Genomic DNA, 19,675 nt, shown 5'->3' with positions numbered 1-19,675 from the left:
GAACTTATCTGGACAGCACTTCATTAAAGAAACAACCCAAAATCCATAGCATGAGTACTGAACATACAGCACGACCTCCCTCCAATTATATCACCATAAGCTTAAGTGACCTGCACATGATCACCACTTTTATCACGTGCTTTACACTTCTAGGATTTTACATTATATCCACCCTACTTGTCCTATCCCTGAAGTCAAGTTAAAGGCAAACTTCCACATCCTGGCCTACATATATCACATGAATAATTTTTTGTATCCACCTACTGTTTTACCTTCATTAATTGTTTTCTTGGAATTTTATTGAGATTGAACAAAAAATCATTGAATGTCTGTCATTAAGCTCAATTAGCTGTATGTAATGATATGATCTATAATAGACTCTGCAGTCCAGTGAAGATGTGTTAAGAAATTAATAGTACTTAAGCCTATGTCTGCCTACATTAACCCCAAAAAACAAGTTCATGAAATAAGAATGGTCCAAGATATCATATAATAAATCACAGCTTAATCCTTCACTCCGATGTGGAATAATAATCTAACATGCCCTAATTGAAATATTTATGAGATGGCTATAGTACTGAACTGATCGGACACTAAAATGTCCAAGAAACACCGAATAAGCCAAGACAACAGATCTTGTGTATTTATCCCGCAAAAGAATGAGAAGTGGAATTATCCACTCTCAATAGCGACAACATCGATGGCAAAGAGCAATATAATGCATGTCTTGCATTATTCTTAATTACGCTGTAAAAGTTGCGCCGCCTTTGTAACTTTATGTAATTGAACCCACGTGATTAAGATTATTGTAATGAACATGCAAAGAAACTGTTTAAGTAGTTTGGCTGGGAAAGAGAATATTTTCTATCTTCATTAAGTGAAGAACGACGAATAAAAGATAAAAAATACTATAATTGAGCATGAGTTAGACAAAGAGAACGTGAGTGGGGACAAAATTGAATAGGCAGGAAGTTGAGTATAGTTTACTACAGTCCCCAGTAGTTCTCTTTACATTCCTTTTGCTTGCAGCCTTTGGAAGAGCTTAGTTTACTGTCTGTTGTCATGTGGGGACTTTGTCTGTTTTCTTAAGCTTTTTACAAGTTATGCACAGAAGCGCAGGCATTAGAATAGTATAAATATGGGCTGGATATGAATGTCTCTACATGCAATCTCAAGTAAGCCATTGAAGATGGGTTTTTGGACGATACTTTTATTATTACTTGCAACGGTGCTAAGCTCATATTTGGCTGAAGGGAAATTTGTGGATCATAAGCCAATCAGGGATAGAGTTGCTGAACTTAATGGAAGTAGCTCCATAAGTCAGATGTCGCATGCATTAGCAATTCGGGTTCCAGATGCCAATGCAAGGAACAGTACAACTTCTGCTAGTGAAGTCATGGTGAATATTGAAACTGCTGGAAAAAATAGGGGTCAAGGAGGTGGATGTGGCAGTGGTGGTGGAGGAGGAGGAGGCGCAGGAAGAAGTGGAGGGGGAGGAGGAGGAGGTGGCGGAGGAGGAAGTGGAGGGGGCGGTGGAGGAGGAGGAGGCGCAGGAGGAAGTGGAGGTGGAGGAGGAGGAGGTGGCGGGGGAGGAAGTGGAGGGGGCGGTAGAGGTGGAGGAGGAAAGGGAAGTGGAGGAGGAGGAGGTGGTGGCAGTGGTGGAGGAAATGGAAGAAGTAGAGGGCATGAGAGAAGACGTGGCAAAGGAAGTGGTGGAAGTAAGGGAAGAGCTGGGGGTGGTGTGGGCGGAGGAGGAGGTGGAAGAGGAGGCGGTGGAGGCGGCGGAGGCGGAAGCGGAGGCAAAGGCGGTGGGGGTGGTGGGGGAGGAGGTGGAGGTGGAGGTGGAGGTGGAGGTGGAGGTGGTGGTGGCGGTGGCCGAGGTGGAGGCTGGGGTTGGGGTTGGGGAGGAGGAAGTGGAGGTGGCAGCGGAGGAGGAGGAGGAGGAGGAGGAGGAGGAGGAGCTGGTGGTGGTGGAGGAAACCAGGGCAATTGCTGGGGATGGGAATGTTGGGATCATCCTCCGCCAGGCAACTAAGAGCTCTTGCATACATGATCAACTTATTCAGCACTTCTTTCTTTTTTCGTAAAACCAGAAAGTTGTTACTAATAAGCTATTGTTTGGTTGTGACACTCATTTCATCACTCGCAATATTTTTGTTACAAAGAGTTCTATTAGAAGTCAAAAGAATTGATTGCTGTGGACCAGTAATGGAATATTGTCCATGCTCTCTGCTGTGTGTTTGAAGTACTAATTTTGTAATGAAATTTTAGACTCTTTGAATTAATTGCATGTGTTACTTAATTGTCATTTTTTCCCTCTGGATGTTTGTTCCATATCATGATATAATTATTACCATATAAATTTTTTTTCCATCGTGTTAGATATTAATTCATACGCTAGAAATAATGTATCATCATCTAACAAGTGTTTTTACCACATTGTTTAATTAATTCCACTTATGGACGACTTTGTAATTTGTAGAACATCAAATATATAGGTAATTTGGATTCAATTGACATACTTAGGCTTTCAAAACGAAGCCAAATTTGGTATTTTCCTTGTTATAACGATGAAAAATTTAAATTCTTGCTAAATAAGTAAATATAAAAACTTTTTTTTTTTTGGTAAAACTGTAAATCATACCATTAACTCACAAAATAGTACACCTAAAGAGCAACCATTTTCCTCATCCAGGAAGGATAGACCACCGACAAATCAAGTAACTTCTAATTACAATGTATTTTGTGCATTAAACTAATGCAGTGTTTGGCTTTCCTAGAGTTCTGAAATCTTTCTAGTCTATATATGGTCTCTCTTTTAATTTGTACCAGCACTATCTCAGTATTTACAGTTGTTTCTCTAAAGATTTTTCAACTCCTTGCTCTCCATACATGGTATATCACTGCTTCCCAAATTGCTGCTATTAGTTCCTTTTGGAATTGTTTTTTGTCTCCTCTTAATCTCTTCAAGAACAGCATGAACTTCTCCTTTCCTTATGTGATCCCTGTCCATTGCTGGATGCCTTCTCGCACATTCCTTATCCAATCACATTCTGCAAATAAGTGCATGGAAGTCTCCATAGCTTGTTTGTCACAGAGGAAACATGTTTCATCTGCTACTAGAATATGAAGGTGTCCCATCCTTGCTTTAGTGAGCAATCTGCCCTGTACAGTTAACCAAACCACAAACCTGTGTTTTGGTTGAGCTAATGATGTGGTACCAGATCAACTCAGCAGTCTTCAATCTTTCCTGCTGCCCCAACATTGCATTGTAGGAGCTAGTGATCGAGTATTGCCCATTTGGTGTCAATCTGTATCTGCCCTGTATGTACCAATCTTGCATGGTTTCCTTTAGCGTATTTATCTTCCTCCAATACCAGCTGCAGTCTTGACGAGGTTTATGCATCCAAATGTTGGTGTTGGTCTTCATATAGATGGCATGCACCCATTTCACCCACAATGTATCTTTTTTCTCCGCCAATTGCCATAACAACTTTCCCGCTGATGCCATGTTCCAGCTCCGATAATTCTTGATATTCAGCCCACCATATTTCCTTGGCCTACACACTTTTTCCCAAGCAACTAATGAGTTCTTATTTGTTTCTTCTGTACCACCCCACAAATATTCCCTACACTTCCTATCACTTATTTAAGGATACTTTGAGGCAAGATGAAGGCAGAACCCCAGAAGCTGTGGACTGAAAATAAGACTGCGAGTATGGCTTGTAGTCTTCCAGCATATGATAGCTTCTTTGAATAAACAGTGGTGATCCTATTAGTGATTTTGTCCACTAATTGCTAACATTCCACCTTATTCCATTTCTTGGAAGATAAAGGCAAACCACGATACCTGATTAGAAAGGTGCCCTGCATAAATTATGTTATGTCCAGCAATTGATCTCTGGTTTGGTCATCAATCCCAGCCATAAAGATGCTTGACTTCGCCGTGTTTGTTACCAGCCCATATACATCACTGAAATGGGCCAAGGCTTCCATAACTCTTTTACAGAACTAGAATTTGCTTTGCAGAAGATCATAAGATCATCTGCAAATATTAAATGTGAGAGCTGAAGTTGTTTACACATTGGATGAAATGTAAAGTCTGGGAGACTACTCGTGCATTTTAGAACTCTTGACAAGGCCAAACAAGAGGGGAGACATAGGATCCCCCTGCCTAAGTCCTATTTTTCCTTCAAAGTAACCATGACCTTCCCCATTTACTTTGATGGTAAATGTGGGAGAAGTCACACATGTCATCACTGTGTGTATAAATCTTTCAGGAAAACCAAATCCTTTAGGACTCCCTCCAAGAATTCCCAACTTACCATGTCGTAGGCTTTCCTGAGATCAATTTTCATCAAACATCTTGGTGTGGTCTTCCTACCATAGTACCTCAACAAGTCATGGCATATCAAAACATTGTGTACCATGGATCTCCCTTGTACAAAAGCAGACTGGTTGTCATCCACAATTACAGTAATTGCCTCTTTGAGTCTACTACAAATCAACTTTGATATACCCTTATAGAGGACATTGCAACATGTTATAGGCCTATATTGACTTGCATTTTCAGGTACTGTAATCTTTGGAATCAAAGCTATATTTGTAGAGTTTATTTGTTTCAACAGTTTGCCATTCCAAAAGAATTCCAAAATAGCATCAGTGATGTCTTTCCCTACAATATCTCATGTTGCCTTATAAAATCCACTGCCATAACCATCAGGGCCTGGGCTCTTGTTCTGGTCAATTTGAAATATGGCATGTTTGACCTCCTTTTCAGTGTATGGCTCCAATAATTTCATCTGCTGTGTGGTCTCCAGCACTGGACCATTCCTCGGAATACTAGTAAATGCTTTAGTTCTTTGATTTTTCTTCCTCCCTAGTAGTTCCTTGTAGTAGTCCACAAATAGCTTCAAGCTATAATATCAGGACTAGTCTGCCAGTCGCTTGTTGCATCCTTCAATTAAGTAGTATTCTGCTTCAGTCTTCTATATTTGATCACTGAGTAAAAGTACTTAGTGTTGTCATCTCCAAATTTCACCCATGTGGCTTTGCTTTCCCGTTGCAAGTGCATCTCCGCCATGTATGAGGATTGCCTGAACTTGTTGTACTTCTCCTTCTCCAATTCCTGATAAGCTAAACTCAATGGATCTGAACGTACCAATTCATGTGCTTGCCTGAGAGCCTTCCTGTCCATTTCTGAGTCACTAAGGAAGTTTCTAAAGGCCTGCCTTTAACTCTCTTTTCAGAAGCTTCACTCTTCTAACAACTTGTAACATGTTGCACCCTTGAATCTGTACATTCCACCCTGCTTCTACCTTGTCTTTAAATTGAGGATGTGTGGACCAGACATTGCAGAATTGAAAAGATCTCTTAAACCTTGGCTTCTCATCTAGGAATGTGATCTTTACTGGACTATGATCACTTATACCTTCAGAGAGGACATTTGCTTTACTTGGTGTCATTGTATCTAACCACTCATTGTTGATGAAAACCCAGTCAATATTTGAAAAAAATCCTCTGTCCACTACTACTTCTGTCATTCCATGTGTACCTCTGCGCCACATGAGGAAGCTCGATCAGTCCACAGGTGTCTACACAGTGATGGAAGTCTACAATTTCTAGCCATGTTATTGGATTTCCTCCCACTGTATCATCTGGATTCAACACTGAGTTGAAGTCCCCTGCAATTATCCAGGGTTGATTGCATGCCGTGCTATAGTTCATTAGTATGTCCCATAGCTCCTTCCTGTCCTCTCGTGTGTTAAATGCATACACAAAAGATATGACAAAGTCCAGTTTCAAAGGGATGTTATGCACAGCACATGTAACAATATGAGTTGTTATTACCAATGGTACTACAATGTAGTAATCTAGTCTCCATGTAATCCATATTCTCCCATTGTAATGGGCTGCTAGATTAGTAATATGAGGCCAACCTCCAAACATTTTCCTGCCATAATGTCAAACTTGTTACTCATTATTTTTGTTTCTAGTACATTACTTCTTAGTTGCTTATCACTGTTGTTCAAATTACCTACATTAGTAACAATGCTGCTGGAACACTCTCTGTTAAGTACCTGAAATGTGTTTGAACTGACCACCTTCTGTTGCTGAGAGTATCCTGTTTGCTGCTGCTGCTTACCTTGGTTTCGTCCAGTTCTCCAGGGGGTAATCCGTACACTCTCCTTAGTTCCTTGTTTTGCCACATTTCCTTCATTTGTATTTGTTTCAGTCCGTCCCTTCACCAATGGTACATATTGAACTACATTCTCATCAATTATATCTTTCCCATTCTTCTCATGTGCTGCATTGTGCTGGCCCTTCTTGTTCCTGCAATTAATCTCATCATGCCCATATTTATCACAATACTTGCATAAGGTAGACTTCCAATCGTACACCACCTTCTGCTCCACCAAATTCCCTCTTTCATTCTTGAAAGTAACGGAGTCTAGATTTGCATTCATTTCCACCTCAACCAATAGTTTAGCAAAATTCAATCCAGACTTCCTCTCTGTATTTTCATCAACCATTAGTGGTTTCCCAATCAAACTTCCTATCTTACTCAAACCCTTAGGGCTCTAATATTTGAAATCAAGCCCAGAAAATTTTATCCAAATTGGTACTGTATACAACTCATCTCTTGTAAACTCCATTTCAGAGTTCCATGCTTTCACAATGAAGGGTTTGTTATCAAAATGATAAATTTCCCCCTGAATTACATCATTTTTCCCCACCTCAGAGTCAAAACGAACTAGGACAATTCCATTTTTTTGCATGGCAATTTTATTAATTCCATGCTTTGCCCACATCCATTGGATAAACCCCTGTAACACAGTAAACGGTGGGTGTGCACCTAGAACATAACACACCACTGTGTCTTCCAATACTCAATTTCAGAGCTAATATCCTCTAATTCGACGTCAATGATGGGCGACTCACCATGCAAGGAAGGAGCAACATACTCCAATTTGAATCCGGCATTTGATACCTTTGAAGTGTCAAAATTATCCCAAATCGATGGCTTCCTCACTGGGTCTACTCTTTCCTCTTCATCCACCATATCTGCCCATGATTTCCTCCCACTGCTTGTTGGAGTTTGACTACTAGCACTTGTTGAAGCTTGCACGACATTATTCCATAGTTTCTGAGCTTGCTCTTGGGACATCCGTTCACTCTCTTTCGATGAGTTACTGTTTCATTGATTTCCAATCCAATTCGAATCTCTTCCTGAATTGCTATAGCTGCCTTGTTCTTCTTCCCTCGTCCTGGTTGAGCCATAGCCTGAGCTTGAAGAGCTTTTTGCGATGGCATGCGTACTCTCTTACCCATGGCCGCCGCAGGTTAGTAAACATGCGCCGAGAGAAAATACATACTTGGTCAAGATACTAATAGTCTGTTTGGCCAAGCCGGAGAAATCTAACATATTTTAAGAAGCATTTTTTTTAAAAGTGCATTTGAAAAAAGTGGAGAGAAGGGTGTTTGGCTAATTACTCTGAAAAGTATCTTTCGAGCAATAATTTGTGTTTGGCCAAGCTTTTCAAAAAGTACTTTTAAGTATCAAATTACGAATAAGAACATGAATAGATTTACTTTATAGTTAATATTATAAGTAAATAAATAATCTCAAAATTTATTATTACATGCAATAATTAAATCTTTTCATTTTATTTAAGTAAAATATAAAAATAAAATTAAAAAGTACTTAATTCTTTTAATATAAGTTAAATATATTAAAAATCATTCAATAAATATAAAAGCATTCACCGCTAAAGTAACTATATATTAGAAAGCTATCCTAAAAATAAGAAGAAATATTTACACATTAATATCCTAAGTATTAGGTTTAATGGTTATTTTGGTATATACTATATTTTGTTAAGGGCATTTTTGGTAAGAAGAAAAGTCAAAACTGCTTCTGCTTCTGCTTTTGGGAAGAAGCTACTTTTTTCTACTTCTCAGAAACTGCTTCTGCTTCTTCCCAAAAGCACTTTTTTCCTAAAAAAAAGCTTGGCCAAACACCTCAAGTTAGGGAAAAAAATGCTTTCGGGAAAGAAAAGCACTTTTGGCCTCTTGAGAAGCTTGGCCAAACAGGCTATAAGACTTACATTGTATGGGAAGTCGACTATATTTACATCTAAGCCAGGATAGTAAATGTTACCTAAGGAATGTCAGATACATGATTTTTTTTCACAACATCTCTAAACCCAATTATAAACTGATAGATTACAAGTACTTTGGGCATAAGTACTTTTCTTTATATTTTGATGATCTAACAAACTTACCATCAAGAATCAGATAAGGAACCTATTATACATTTACAAGACCTTAAGATCACAAGGTTCCAGGTTGGGATCCAACGTGGGATATAACTCAACTCTTCAGAGTGGAAGGAACATCTGAGAGAACAGATCCCTACCAGTTCCCGAGGAGATTGTATGAAGTCAACTCTCCAGCTGGAAAGTTGCTGCCTGCACACGCTACTGTACAGGAACAGTACAGCAGTCAACTTTCTGTGGAAGGCTTTTTACCTACCTTGCTAACATCATTGTAAGTGATGTCACACATGTATAAATACAATCAAGGAAGGTAAAATAACTTGCTTCAGGAGAGAACAAGATAAGAAATATGATGCAATTAAGTTCCCTTGCATTTAGAATAACTAGTCAGATGTCTGGTTCAATTCTCAATGAAATCAGATAAAGAAACAGCAGAGGGACCAGATAGGGATCAGTTTCCCTCGTCATTGTACAGTCAACTCTACAGCTGTAAAAGCTGCTGCATTGTACCGTCTGGCAGGATGCTGCACTGTACCGTCTGGCAGCAGTACTGCAGCACAACTGTAGCTTGCTAAGGCCAAACTAAAGGGCACTTTATTGCATCATCCTTGATGACATCACACACACATATTTTCAATATGAGGCAAGGGATTTCATCTCTCCAACACTTGCAAAATCAAAAGAAAATATTCTCTCAAGTGCTAGCCACAACCTCTCTCAAGAATAAAGCTGCTGCAACCTCAAGGGCCAGATCCAAAGATTGAAGATATCTTAAGTCCTTAGGTTTGTTGAGTCTTTGTTATTTGTTCTTCATTTGTAACTCCTACTTAGCTTAGTTAGAAGCATTTTGTAGAAAAACGTTTGTAAATCATAAACCCTTGTGTTTGTGTCTTGGCTAGAGTTAGCCGAGTTGTGAAGTCTTTGTAATAAAGCTATTACAAAGTGGCTTGTAATAGTATTGTTACAAGTTAGTGAATGATTAAGTCTTTGTAATAGAGTTATTACAAAGTGGCTTGTAATAGTGTAGTTACAAGTTAGTGAGGGACTAAGAGATTAATTCCTAGGTTACAATAGGTTGTAATCTAAAGGTTGCTCAGAAGTGAAGTTGAAATCCTACAAGGTAGGTCGTGGTTTTTAATCCCGTTGAGGTGGGAGTTTTCCACGTAAAATTCCTCTGTGTTCTTTATTTACTGCCGATTTACTATGGGAACAAATAGAGAGTCTGATTCCCTATACTGACAGTCTGTTGCTTACAGTGGGAACTGATAGAAAATCGATTCTCTAAACAGTTTGGTAAACGCTTAGTTTCTATCATAAACTAGCCCAAAATACATGCATGACGTTGAGAAGAAAATAAAACATGCATAATGACGTTGAGAAGAAAATAAAACATGCCTAAAGAGTTGGTCTTGGTGATGTTAGATGCATAAAGTGTGACTTCAAAGAAGATCCTCTGGACATAACCTTTGGGCCCAAATACATGATTTCAGTTACACCCAATATCCTTAAAAATGGGTGGTCTTAATTTTTTTGGACCCCTGCTTGTGTAAACTTTTGAGGTCAAAAGTGTCGCGTATAGGGCAGTAAAAATTGTGTGGGGTAGCCACTTTTTAAAGTGGTATTTACTTTTTATCCAGTATTTTTAATGCTTAGCAATAATAGCCACTAGTCTATTAAAATTAATATGAAAAGACTGTGTTACCCTTTCTTCTATCTCTTTCATGTTAGGGAAAATCTCTTAGTTATCACAGCTCCATCTTGATGTACGCAAACAACTTAAATAACGACACCAACTGCAATGCTCGTTTGCCTTTGCACCTCTAAATAGCATCACTAATCCCACTGTGAATCTGTACGATTTGAGAGAAAAAGAGAAACAAAAGGAAAAAAGCAAAAGTTAGTGCAAGCCTTATTGAATGACTAGAATTTGAGTTATTATTGCAGTGAAATCAGATACAAGCAAGCAGCGGATTTGCCAATAAAGATTTTTAATTGGCAGAAACATAGACGCATTAAAATATCGTCTATTCGGTTTTGGGTCTGTCAAACCATTGACAGAGAGATCAATTACTTGCATGGTAGTACTGTTACTACACTTTACACCTTCCCATTTACAGCAATCACTTTTCTTATTATCAACCCAAGTGGAAAAACGGTTGTAATGAGTTTTAAGGGATGCTTTGATATGCAACACAGCAATTCTCTCTTCTTCCAAACAGGCTGAATTACCATTCACCAAACCAACAAAAACAAGCTCAAAAGTTAAGGACAATAGGTTCTGAACTTACAGTTACAAATTCAAAAATTAAGGACAATAGGTCCTGAAGTCCTGAACTTAGACTAACAAGCTCAAAAGTTAAGGTCAATAGGTCCTGAACTTAGGCTAAGAAGCCCAAAAGTTAAGGACAATAGGTCCTGAACTTAGACTAACAAGCTCAAAAGTTAACGACAATAGGTCCTGAACTTAGACTAACAAGCCCAAAAGTTAAGGACAATAGGTCCTGAACTTAGACTAACAAGCCCAAAAGTTAAGGACAATAGGTCCTGAACTTATACTAACAAGCTCAAAAGTTAAGGACACTTGGTCCTGAACATACAGTTACAAGTTCAAAAGTTAAGGACATGTAGTCCTGAAGTCCTGAAGTTAAGTTCAAAAGTTAAGGACATGTAGTCCTGAAGTCCTGAACTTAGAGTTAATAGCTCAAAAGTTAAGGACATGTAGTCCTGAAGTCCTGAAGTTAAGTTCAAAAGTTAAGGACATGAGCAGAAGGGTATTTTATCGTCCGGGCAGTTAAAGTTTATTAAAACAATGGCTAAAGACTAAAGACATTTTTAACAGTGGCTTAAAAATAAATACATGTGTTATTAGTGGCTAACCGTGCACTTCCCCCTATAGGGCATGCGATGGGGAAAACTTGTTAAATATGAAGTTCTGCCCATAAAACAAACGAGGTCAAAAAATCAATAGTGACAGCAAAGTGTCCTATTTGTGCAAATCACCCGTTTATGTTCTAGTGGAAGCGCTAGCCTTCTACAGACATTTTTTACCTCGCATAATTAATTCGTCTTCTAAACGCTTATTATTCAGAAAATATAAAGTATCTGCTTTTCATTTCAAGAAGTGCATGGTCATGGCCATAGCCCTGTCCGTTCGTCAAAGCTGTTATTGTTCCAGGGTCGATATATGTATTATGCAGAATGGTGATTTGATTCCTGTCCGGAATATGGCAGTGCAAAAGCTTACGCATAGGATAGGACGAATCTTTCTACCTTTTTCCCCAAATTTTTACCCAATAATTTTAAGATTTCGCTTACGAATATACTTACATTCTAATTTGTTATAACATGTCATTTTATTATTTTTATATTACCGAATTAGACTTATTATAGGGAGGAGTCCATTACTCAAATGGTCACTCAACTATCCCAAATTATCTCCTAAAGTCACTTTTCTTTCGTTTGTAACAACAAAGTCACTGAACTATGTCTATTGCACTCAGAAGGTCACTCAACTAGATTTTCCAAATTTTGAATTGCAAAATACCTATTTTACCCTCTAAATTATAAACATTTATCTTCTTTTTATTTTTTAAAACTTTTTAATATTATGATTTTTTCCTTAATTTACATTATGGACTTACCTATAGAATAAATAAATATTATTTATAAATTAAAAAAATAAAAAGTATTTAAGCATATATAACAAAATAATGAGCATAGTATAAAAAAATTAATTAGAATAATTTCTTAGTAATAATAATTTTAGTATTAACAACAAAAATTCAAAAACTTATTTACACAATTCAGAATGAACGAAAATAAAGGTTGTTAAATATATATTCCATGCACGTAATATAAAAATAATTATTTAAATAAAGGTATTTTTCTAATATACATTATATGTTCTTGAAAATTATGCTCAATTATATTATATATATTCCATGCACGACTTAACATAGCATATTTTTACCCTATACAGATAGTCCCCCTGCTTTCCGGTGACATAACTTTGTGTTGTCGGAAAGTTGGTAGAAACATAATAATATAATTGAGCATAATTTTCAAGAATATATAATGTATATTATAAAAATACCTTTATTTAAATAATTATTTTTATATTACGTGCATGGAATATATATTTTACAACCTTTATTTTCTTTCATTCTGAATTGTGTAAATAAATTTTTAATTTTTGTTGTTAATACTAAAAAGTTTTTAAAAAATAAAAAAAATAAGTGTTTATAATTTAGAGGGTAAAATAGGTATTTAACAATCCAAATTTTGGAAAATCTAGTTGAGTGACCTTTTGAGTGCAATAGGTATAGTTCAGTGACTTTGTTGTTACAAACGAAAGAAAAGTGACTTTAGAAGATAATTTGGGATAGTTGAGTGACCATTTGAGTAATTGACTCTTATAGGGAGTGTATAAAAGTTTTGATTATCCTTATCTTGGGGGAAAAGATAACTAAAATATATTTAAATTAAACAAACAAAAAAATTTACAGTTGTTGAATCTGGGAATTTTTTAAAATTGAATGAGCTGTAATCATTTCATTCCTTCTTTTTCCATTCAAGTACTTTTAACATTGTTTTTTTTTAGTAAGAGTTGTCAAAGTGCTTATATAGAGTAGAATTCATAGAGTGCTTTTGGTGAATCTTTTATATTTTATATTCTGATCTGGAATTTATAAAGTGTGAAAGTGATGAGGTGTAAGTTAAATGTCATAACCCCGTGCCGAAAAGTTGATCTTTCGGTTCTCTTTTATTTTCTGAGTAATTCAAATCTAGTTCAATTATGTAAATATAACAAAAATTGTTTTATAAATTTATTGTAATAGTAGATAAAATTTAGTGATATTTGAACATAATCCTCCAATTTAAGCTTGAAGCTTTTCTCAACCAGGAGGGAAGTAAAGTCGCTTTAAAACGAGAGGAGTAAACCGAGACAAACAAAATAGAAAGTGTAGACTCTATTGTTAGATTTATTAAATGTTCAACCCAACAAAGAAACAAGCATTCATCAGAACAGGAAAAATATTAATATTCAAGGATTGTATGTAATTTCCAAAAGTTGAATTTGAAATTCAAATGGCATATAACATGGCGTTTACTGGTTTTTGAATTTGACATGTCAATATCATTGCGATAACAGCATGGTTTGTGGTGAGAAAACTATATATTATAATTCTTTGAACTTCTAAAAATTTCTAAATTGAAGATGAAATTTGTACCGGTATTCCGCCAAATAGTGTAGCGGCAGAAAACTTATAATACCATAAACATTTAAACAAAGCAGTTAAGAGCGTAAACCTCTTTACAACAGTTTAGTTTGTTCCAATATTTTTTATAGACAGCGACGGAGCTAATCATTGGCAACGGGAGTCATCAATTGATACCCCTTCATCGGAAAATTAAATTATACCGTGCAAATACGTAAAATTCTTAATTTTATGTGTATATACTATATGTTGACTCCCCTTAATTTCTTTGTGTGCTTACTTATTTATATTTTGACTTTCCTTAGTTAAAATCCAGGTTCCGCCACTGGTTATAGAGTATATATATTATAACATATCATAATAATTGGTTTTGAAAAAAAATTGATTTTTATAGTGAATGATTGTTATATAGAGATATTGTTATAGAGAATTCTGATTGTATAAGTTAATTACTAACCTTTACGCCTTTGTTTAAATGTTTTTGGTAATATCACTAACATTGGTAGACTATTTTTCTTGGTAGTGTATCTCACGCCCTACACTGCTTTTTACACTATCTATAGCACCAAACCATCAATGTTAGTTAATTACTAAACTTATCAACTTATCACTCCTTAATCCATTCACGTTTTGTGACAATGCATTTGCTTGTGGATAAAGAAGTCATAATACATAAGACCGTTTAGAAGTTGTTGGGATGGTTGGGACAGTGCCCTCGCTAGCATTTCCCACCCAATTGGTGGTGCATAGATTAAAATCTATCAACGAATATGCCGAAATTTTACCAAATAGCTTAATTTATTTTGGTTAATTATTACTTTCCTTTGATCTTAGATTTCATTTTCTGAATGCATATTAGTCGCTTAGCAAACACTAATACTTGCTACTATTTCTTCACTTCTACAACAAGAAAAAGAATAAATAAGTAATAAAATATATTGACCCAAAACCCAGTGATGTCGTGGTCGTGAATACATATAGGAAAACCAAATATAAATAGAGTTATATATGGATGCTCTCGTTTTAATCCCTCTGGCGCATATGTTGAATAGTTGTTTTATGCGTTCATCTATCTTTCAGGAGCAGTCGTGTGGTTTTTTCAGAAATCGCAACCTATGAGGTCTGCAAGTTTCACATCTAAGTAATACCCGATCCGATAGTTTACGAAATATATATATATATACACTTAAAACTCACAACGTCCGTATAATTTCTAAATATTTTGATAGTTATACTAAGTATTGAGCAACTTTTGCTTTGTGCAATACTTGAGAAGGAAAAAGGGTGGGTATGTATTGAGGAATGCTTTAATGTTTGTAGCCAACTTTTCTTGAGCTCATCGAGTTAAAGGAAACATGTCTGAACATTTACACTCGCAACCTATCATCACCTCCACTAATTACTGCAGACACTATCCAATCATTGATTAGAGCTGTATTTAAATACTATACTAATGTCATAGATATCGTGAAAGTCAAATCACAACCACCGCGACAAATGGCATGCGTTCTTTAATCAAACATTGTGGATTGTGAATTTATTAATCTCAATCATTTAGCATCCTAAATCCAATTTGTTTAACTAAACTTTAATGTTATAAATAACTTATAATTTTGGGGAAATTCTTTTGGCCTCTCTTCTGGAGTTCCACAAATACGTGGGAACAATCCCTAATATATACTACTGATGTTTATTATATGTGTCTGATCACACGTGATAAGTCACGCGATCACGTGTATGAACCTAAGTAGGTGTGGGAGCGTCAACATACATGCTAAATAATGCATATGAAAATGAAAAGGGGAATCGAATTGATATGAAGGTTGCCAAACTCCAAATGTAGAATGAGACGTGCAAATCTCCATTAGATGAAGGTACGGTGTACAAATCGAATCGGAAAATCGCATCAAATCGAAAAGTAAAACCAAACCGATTAAAAAATCCGACTAGGTTTGATTTGATTTGGTTTGGTATTGAGTAAAAAAAACCCGAACCAAACCGACATATAATTATATAATTTTTATATATACTTTAAAGATTTTATATAGAATTTTCTTTAAAAAATGTCTAGAGATATTTGGGATTCTCTTGCGGGTTATAATATTTAATAGTACATAAAGTGCTTATTAACCTTAAATAATGGGTTGTATAATCACTTTCTCATCAAGTATTACTGAAATACGTGAATCTCTTTGTTCTTCCATATTTATATCATATGTTAAGATCTATTAAATTTTATATCTTTTCGGATGTGAATTGATCATTATTATTTAGGTATCATATTGATTTTTATGTTTAATTACTAAATTCGGTTAACCTTGAAAGTGTGCATCAATGAAACATTATTGTCAGAGGACTAAAAAATAACTATTATGTGTTACTAAGAAAATTCCCTCATAAGAATATTTTAATAGATAATATATTTGTCAATTTTTTATATTTTACTAACATATATTTACTTATCAAAAATTTAACAAAGTAAGATTGGAATAATATTTAAGTAACAAAAAACCCGAAAAATCCGACAAAACCAAACCAATCTAAACCGATATAGTTAGTTTGGTTTGGTTTTAATAAAACTCGAACCAACTCGGTCCATGTACACCCCTAGATGAAGGTTTCATTTAGTTTTTATTTGTCGATAATATAAATTTTCTATATGACCATTAAAGATTGACAGTCCGCCGGGTTTTGAGTATATATGATTACTATAAGCATATAATATCTAATTTTGTTTCTATATACATTCGTGCCTCTTTATAATAATATTCCTATATAACAATTATTCATTATAAAAGTCAAATTTATTAATTTTTTAAGTTATATTTTACCTCTTTATAACAGCTTTTTACATATAACGACAACAACCATATTTGTAGCAGAACGCTCTTTGTAAAACCACCGCTCTATAACAGTCATATAGAATCTTTAAGATTACTAATAATAATTCTAGTAATATGCACACAATCTTTTTCATTAAATAAAGTTTCTATCTTGCATAAGATGTAAGATTTGAAGATCTACACATGATATCTTTTCCATTGGACAAATTTCAAAAATATTTAGATAGAAAATTTAACTATTAAGCTCTTAGATTGTCTTCAAAGGAAAGCTATTGGATACTTTTTTGCTGAAAATTTGGACATGAACCTTCGCCGATTCAAGCGTTATATCGCTAGCAATAGAATGAAATTTACGAAACAAGCTACAATTACAAGAGTTCTCCCATCAACCTTGAAAGAATTTATCTTTCTAGGTAGATTTAAAATGTATGCCTTAGAGTTTAAATATTTATACGTCTTATGAAGTTTATTAATAATATATTAGCTTTCTTCAATATTTAACTAGTGAAATATACATATCTTTTGAGATTTTAAATTTGAATAATTTTCTTATCTTTTATATGTAACATTAAAAAAGGAAAAATAATTGATTTTTGTATAATCTTTATCTATAACAACCAAAAAATATTTGAACACCAAATGTTGTTATAGGTGTATAATCGCCATTCATTATAAAAGCCAAAAAATATTGGAACAAACAAGACTGTTATAAAGGGGGTTCACTATATAAGTCTGTTTTAAGGACAATAAGTGTGATCGATATCATCATACCCTTTGTTTTAATAATATAGATCCCCGATACAATTATCGAATATTCGGTAAAAAACCAAAAAAAAACAAACATAAAACCCCAATGCCAAATAATGCAAGGAATGTGCTTGAGGAACCACTAAATTATTTGAATGGTTATTACTTATTATATTATATCGTATTGTTACTTTAAATATAAATATTTATTTTGATTGTTGGATAAATTTATTGTATTGTATCATTAAATATGTTTTTATGTAACGACGAAAAGTGTTACTTTATGTAATGATCAATTTGGTGTGGTCCCGTCATTACGTTATTTTTTCTTCTCATCTTGCCCTTCCTTATTATTAAATAATCCTATTTCATCCTTTATCCTACTTTTTTTATATAATATTTCTAATTCGTACCGCCCTGGTGATAGACGCGCTAACACACCATATTCAAGGGGAGGTGCCATGGTGCATGTTATTCGTCGATGATATAGTTCTTATTGATGAGTCGCGATCCGGTATCAACGATAGGCTGGAGGTTTGGAGACAGACTCTTGAGTCTAAGGGTTTTAAGCTGAGCAGGACGAAGACGGAATACCTGGAGTGTAAGTTCAGCGCTGAGCCGGTGGAAGTTGGCGTGGATGTGAGGCTTGAATCACAGGTTATCCCAAGTAGAGGCAGCTTCAAGTACCTTGGGTCGATTATCCAGGGGGTATGGGAGATCGACGAGGATGACACACCCCGTATTGGGATAGGATGGATGAAGTGGAGGTTAGCATCTGGAGTCTTGTGTGATAAGAGAGTCCCACCGGTACTCAAAGAAAAGTTTTACAAAGCGGTGGTTAGACCGGCCATGATGTATGGGGCTGAGTGTTGGTCAGTTAAGAACTCACATATCCAGAAGATGAAAGTAGCAGAAATGAGGATGTTGAGGTGGATGTGTGGGCATACTAGGATGGATAAGATTAGGAATGATGTTATTCGGGAGAAGGTGCACGTAGCTCCCTGTCACGACCCAGATTTTCCCACCCTCGGGGGTCGTGATGGCGCCTACTCGTAGAAGCTAGGCAAGCCACGAATCATAAACTCCTACCTACTTTATCTTAATTCCTTTTATCAATCATAACAACAAGCGTTAAATATTTAGATGACAGCGGAATATGAAATTAAAGCAGAAGACTTAAATTAAATAAGCTGAACAATAATGCGGAATTCAACATGTGCCTCTACCCAAGAACTGGTGTCACATCATCCACGGACTAATAAGAGTACTAAATACAATCGTTTGAAAGAAATATAATATTGTTTGTCTTGAAAACATGAGATAACAGAATGAAATATAAGATAGAGGAGACAACGGGCCTGCGGACGCGTGCAAGGCTACCTCGGAGTCTCGGTAGACTAAAGGCTGGCTCCCGAGCTACTGCTGCTAGAGGTGTTCATGGTTCGGTTTGGATCGGTTTTTCCCTAAAAAGAAACCAAACCAAGTGAGTCGGTTTTTCAAATATTAGAACCAAACCAAACCAATTAAGTCGGTTTTTTCTCGATTCGGTTTATGTCGGGTTTTGTCGGTTTTTCGGTTTTTTCAGTTATTTGTCGGTTTTTTCTTAAATATAAGACATACACTACCAAACACATATTCCGGCGATCACATTTTCAACGTAACACTATCAAATCAATTGCCCTTTGAGAAATTTATTATTTACTAAAATATATTGATAATAGTTGATCAAATAGTGATGAATAATTTAAGGACTCAATTAAAAATATATTATTTTTAACATGAAATGGTATCTTACACTTAACAAAAGAAAACTACCAATCAAACTAGAATATAAAGGTAAAGAACTGTAGTAAAAGTGCAAACGATTAACATTCACCGTAAAATTTTTGAAACTTTGTATAAAAATAAACATATATATAGGTGTAATAATAAATTTGAAATAGCTACTCCTATAGTCGGTTTGGTTCGGTTTTTTTCGGTTATTTTTTGATTAAAACCAAAACCAAACCAAATTTGATCGGTTTTTAAAATTCAAAATCAAAACCAAACCAAACCAAAAAATATCGATTTTTTTGGTCGGTTTGGTTTGATTTTCGGTTTAGTTCGGTTTTTCGGGTTTTTATGAACACCCCTAACTGCTGTTGTCCGGGACCTGGATCTGTGCAAAAGAGCACAGAGTGTAGTATCAGCACAACCGACCCCATGTGCTGGTAAGTGCCTAGCCTAACCTCGGCGAAGTAGTGACGAGGCTAGACAGGACTACCACATAACCTGTACAGTTAATATATATAATAATATATATATATATATATATATATATATATATATATATATATATATATATATATAACGGGAAAATAATAAGAACAAACATTTTAAATGGGAGGGGAACATGCTTCGGGGATAGCAGATAATACAGAATTTCAAGAAAATAATAAAGAACATCAATAATTTAACTCTAACACGGATAAGGGAAATAAAAGCAGATTTCACTGTCAGTACATATCTCGTTGCAGGTGTGCAACCCGATCCCATTTCATTAAATCTCGTGGCAGGCGTACCATCCGCTCCCATTTCATTAAATCTC

The 19,675-nt window shown here is 35.5% G+C and overlaps 3 protein-coding genes across 3 annotated transcripts; 1 reads left to right on the top strand and 2 right to left on the bottom strand.

The window, feature by feature from the left end:
- Positions 1,190 to 2,035, top strand: LOC109232546 (glycine-rich protein DOT1-like). The gene has a single exon (XM_019398313.1). It carries the CDS (start codon positions 1,190 to 1,192, stop codon positions 2,033 to 2,035), a length of 846 nt encoding a protein of 281 aa, XP_019253858.1.
- On the bottom strand, positions 3,877 to 5,197 carry LOC109232545. Its single transcript, XM_019398312.1, has 4 exons — positions 5,016 to 5,197; positions 4,718 to 4,917; positions 4,326 to 4,675; positions 3,877 to 4,011 (listed from the first exon to the last, which is right to left on the bottom strand). Exons 1-4 carry the CDS (start codon positions 5,195 to 5,197, stop codon positions 3,877 to 3,879), a joined length of 867 nt encoding a protein of 288 aa, XP_019253857.1.
- Positions 5,500 to 6,533, bottom strand: LOC109232544. The gene is made up of 2 exons (XM_019398311.1): positions 6,067 to 6,533; positions 5,500 to 5,953 (listed from the first exon to the last, which is right to left on the bottom strand). The coding sequence occupies exons 1-2, from the start codon at positions 6,531 to 6,533 to the stop codon at positions 5,500 to 5,502; spliced, it is 921 nt and encodes a 306-aa protein (XP_019253856.1).

The sequence above is a fragment of the Nicotiana attenuata genome, chromosome 9 (assembly GCF_001879085.1).
Source record: "Nicotiana attenuata strain UT chromosome 9, NIATTr2, whole genome shotgun sequence".
NCBI classification, from domain to species: Eukaryota; Viridiplantae; Streptophyta; class Magnoliopsida; order Solanales; family Solanaceae; genus Nicotiana; species Nicotiana attenuata.
This window is presented reverse-complemented; position numbering and strand designations above follow the sequence as displayed.

What these genes read in the sequence shown, in the direction of transcription:
- LOC109232546 (XM_019398313.1), top strand. Translation starts at nt 1,190, where the DNA reads ATGGGTTTTTGGACGATACTTTTATTATTACTTGCAACGGTGCTAAGC.
- LOC109232545 (XM_019398312.1), bottom strand. Translation starts at nt 5,197, where the DNA reads ATGGACAGGAAGGCTCTCAGGCAAGCACATGAATTGGTACGTTCAGAT. An exon ending in TTTGGAGATGACAACACTAA is followed by an intron (nt 4,918 to 5,015) that starts GTACTTTTACTC and finishes CTGATATTATAG; the next exon opens with CTTGAAGCTATTTGTGGACT. An exon ending in TCAGGAAAGCCTACGACATG is followed by an intron (nt 4,012 to 4,325) that starts GTAAGTTGGGAA and finishes AGCAAATTCTAG; the next exon opens with TTCTGTAAAAGAGTTATGGA.
- LOC109232544 (XM_019398311.1), bottom strand. Translation starts at nt 6,533, where the DNA reads ATGGTTGATGAAAATACAGAGAGGAAGTCTGGATTGAATTTTGCTAAA. An exon ending in TTTCAGGTACTTAACAGAGA is followed by an intron (nt 5,954 to 6,066) that starts GTGTTCCAGCAG and finishes ACATTATGGCAG; the next exon opens with GAAAATGTTTGGAGGTTGGC.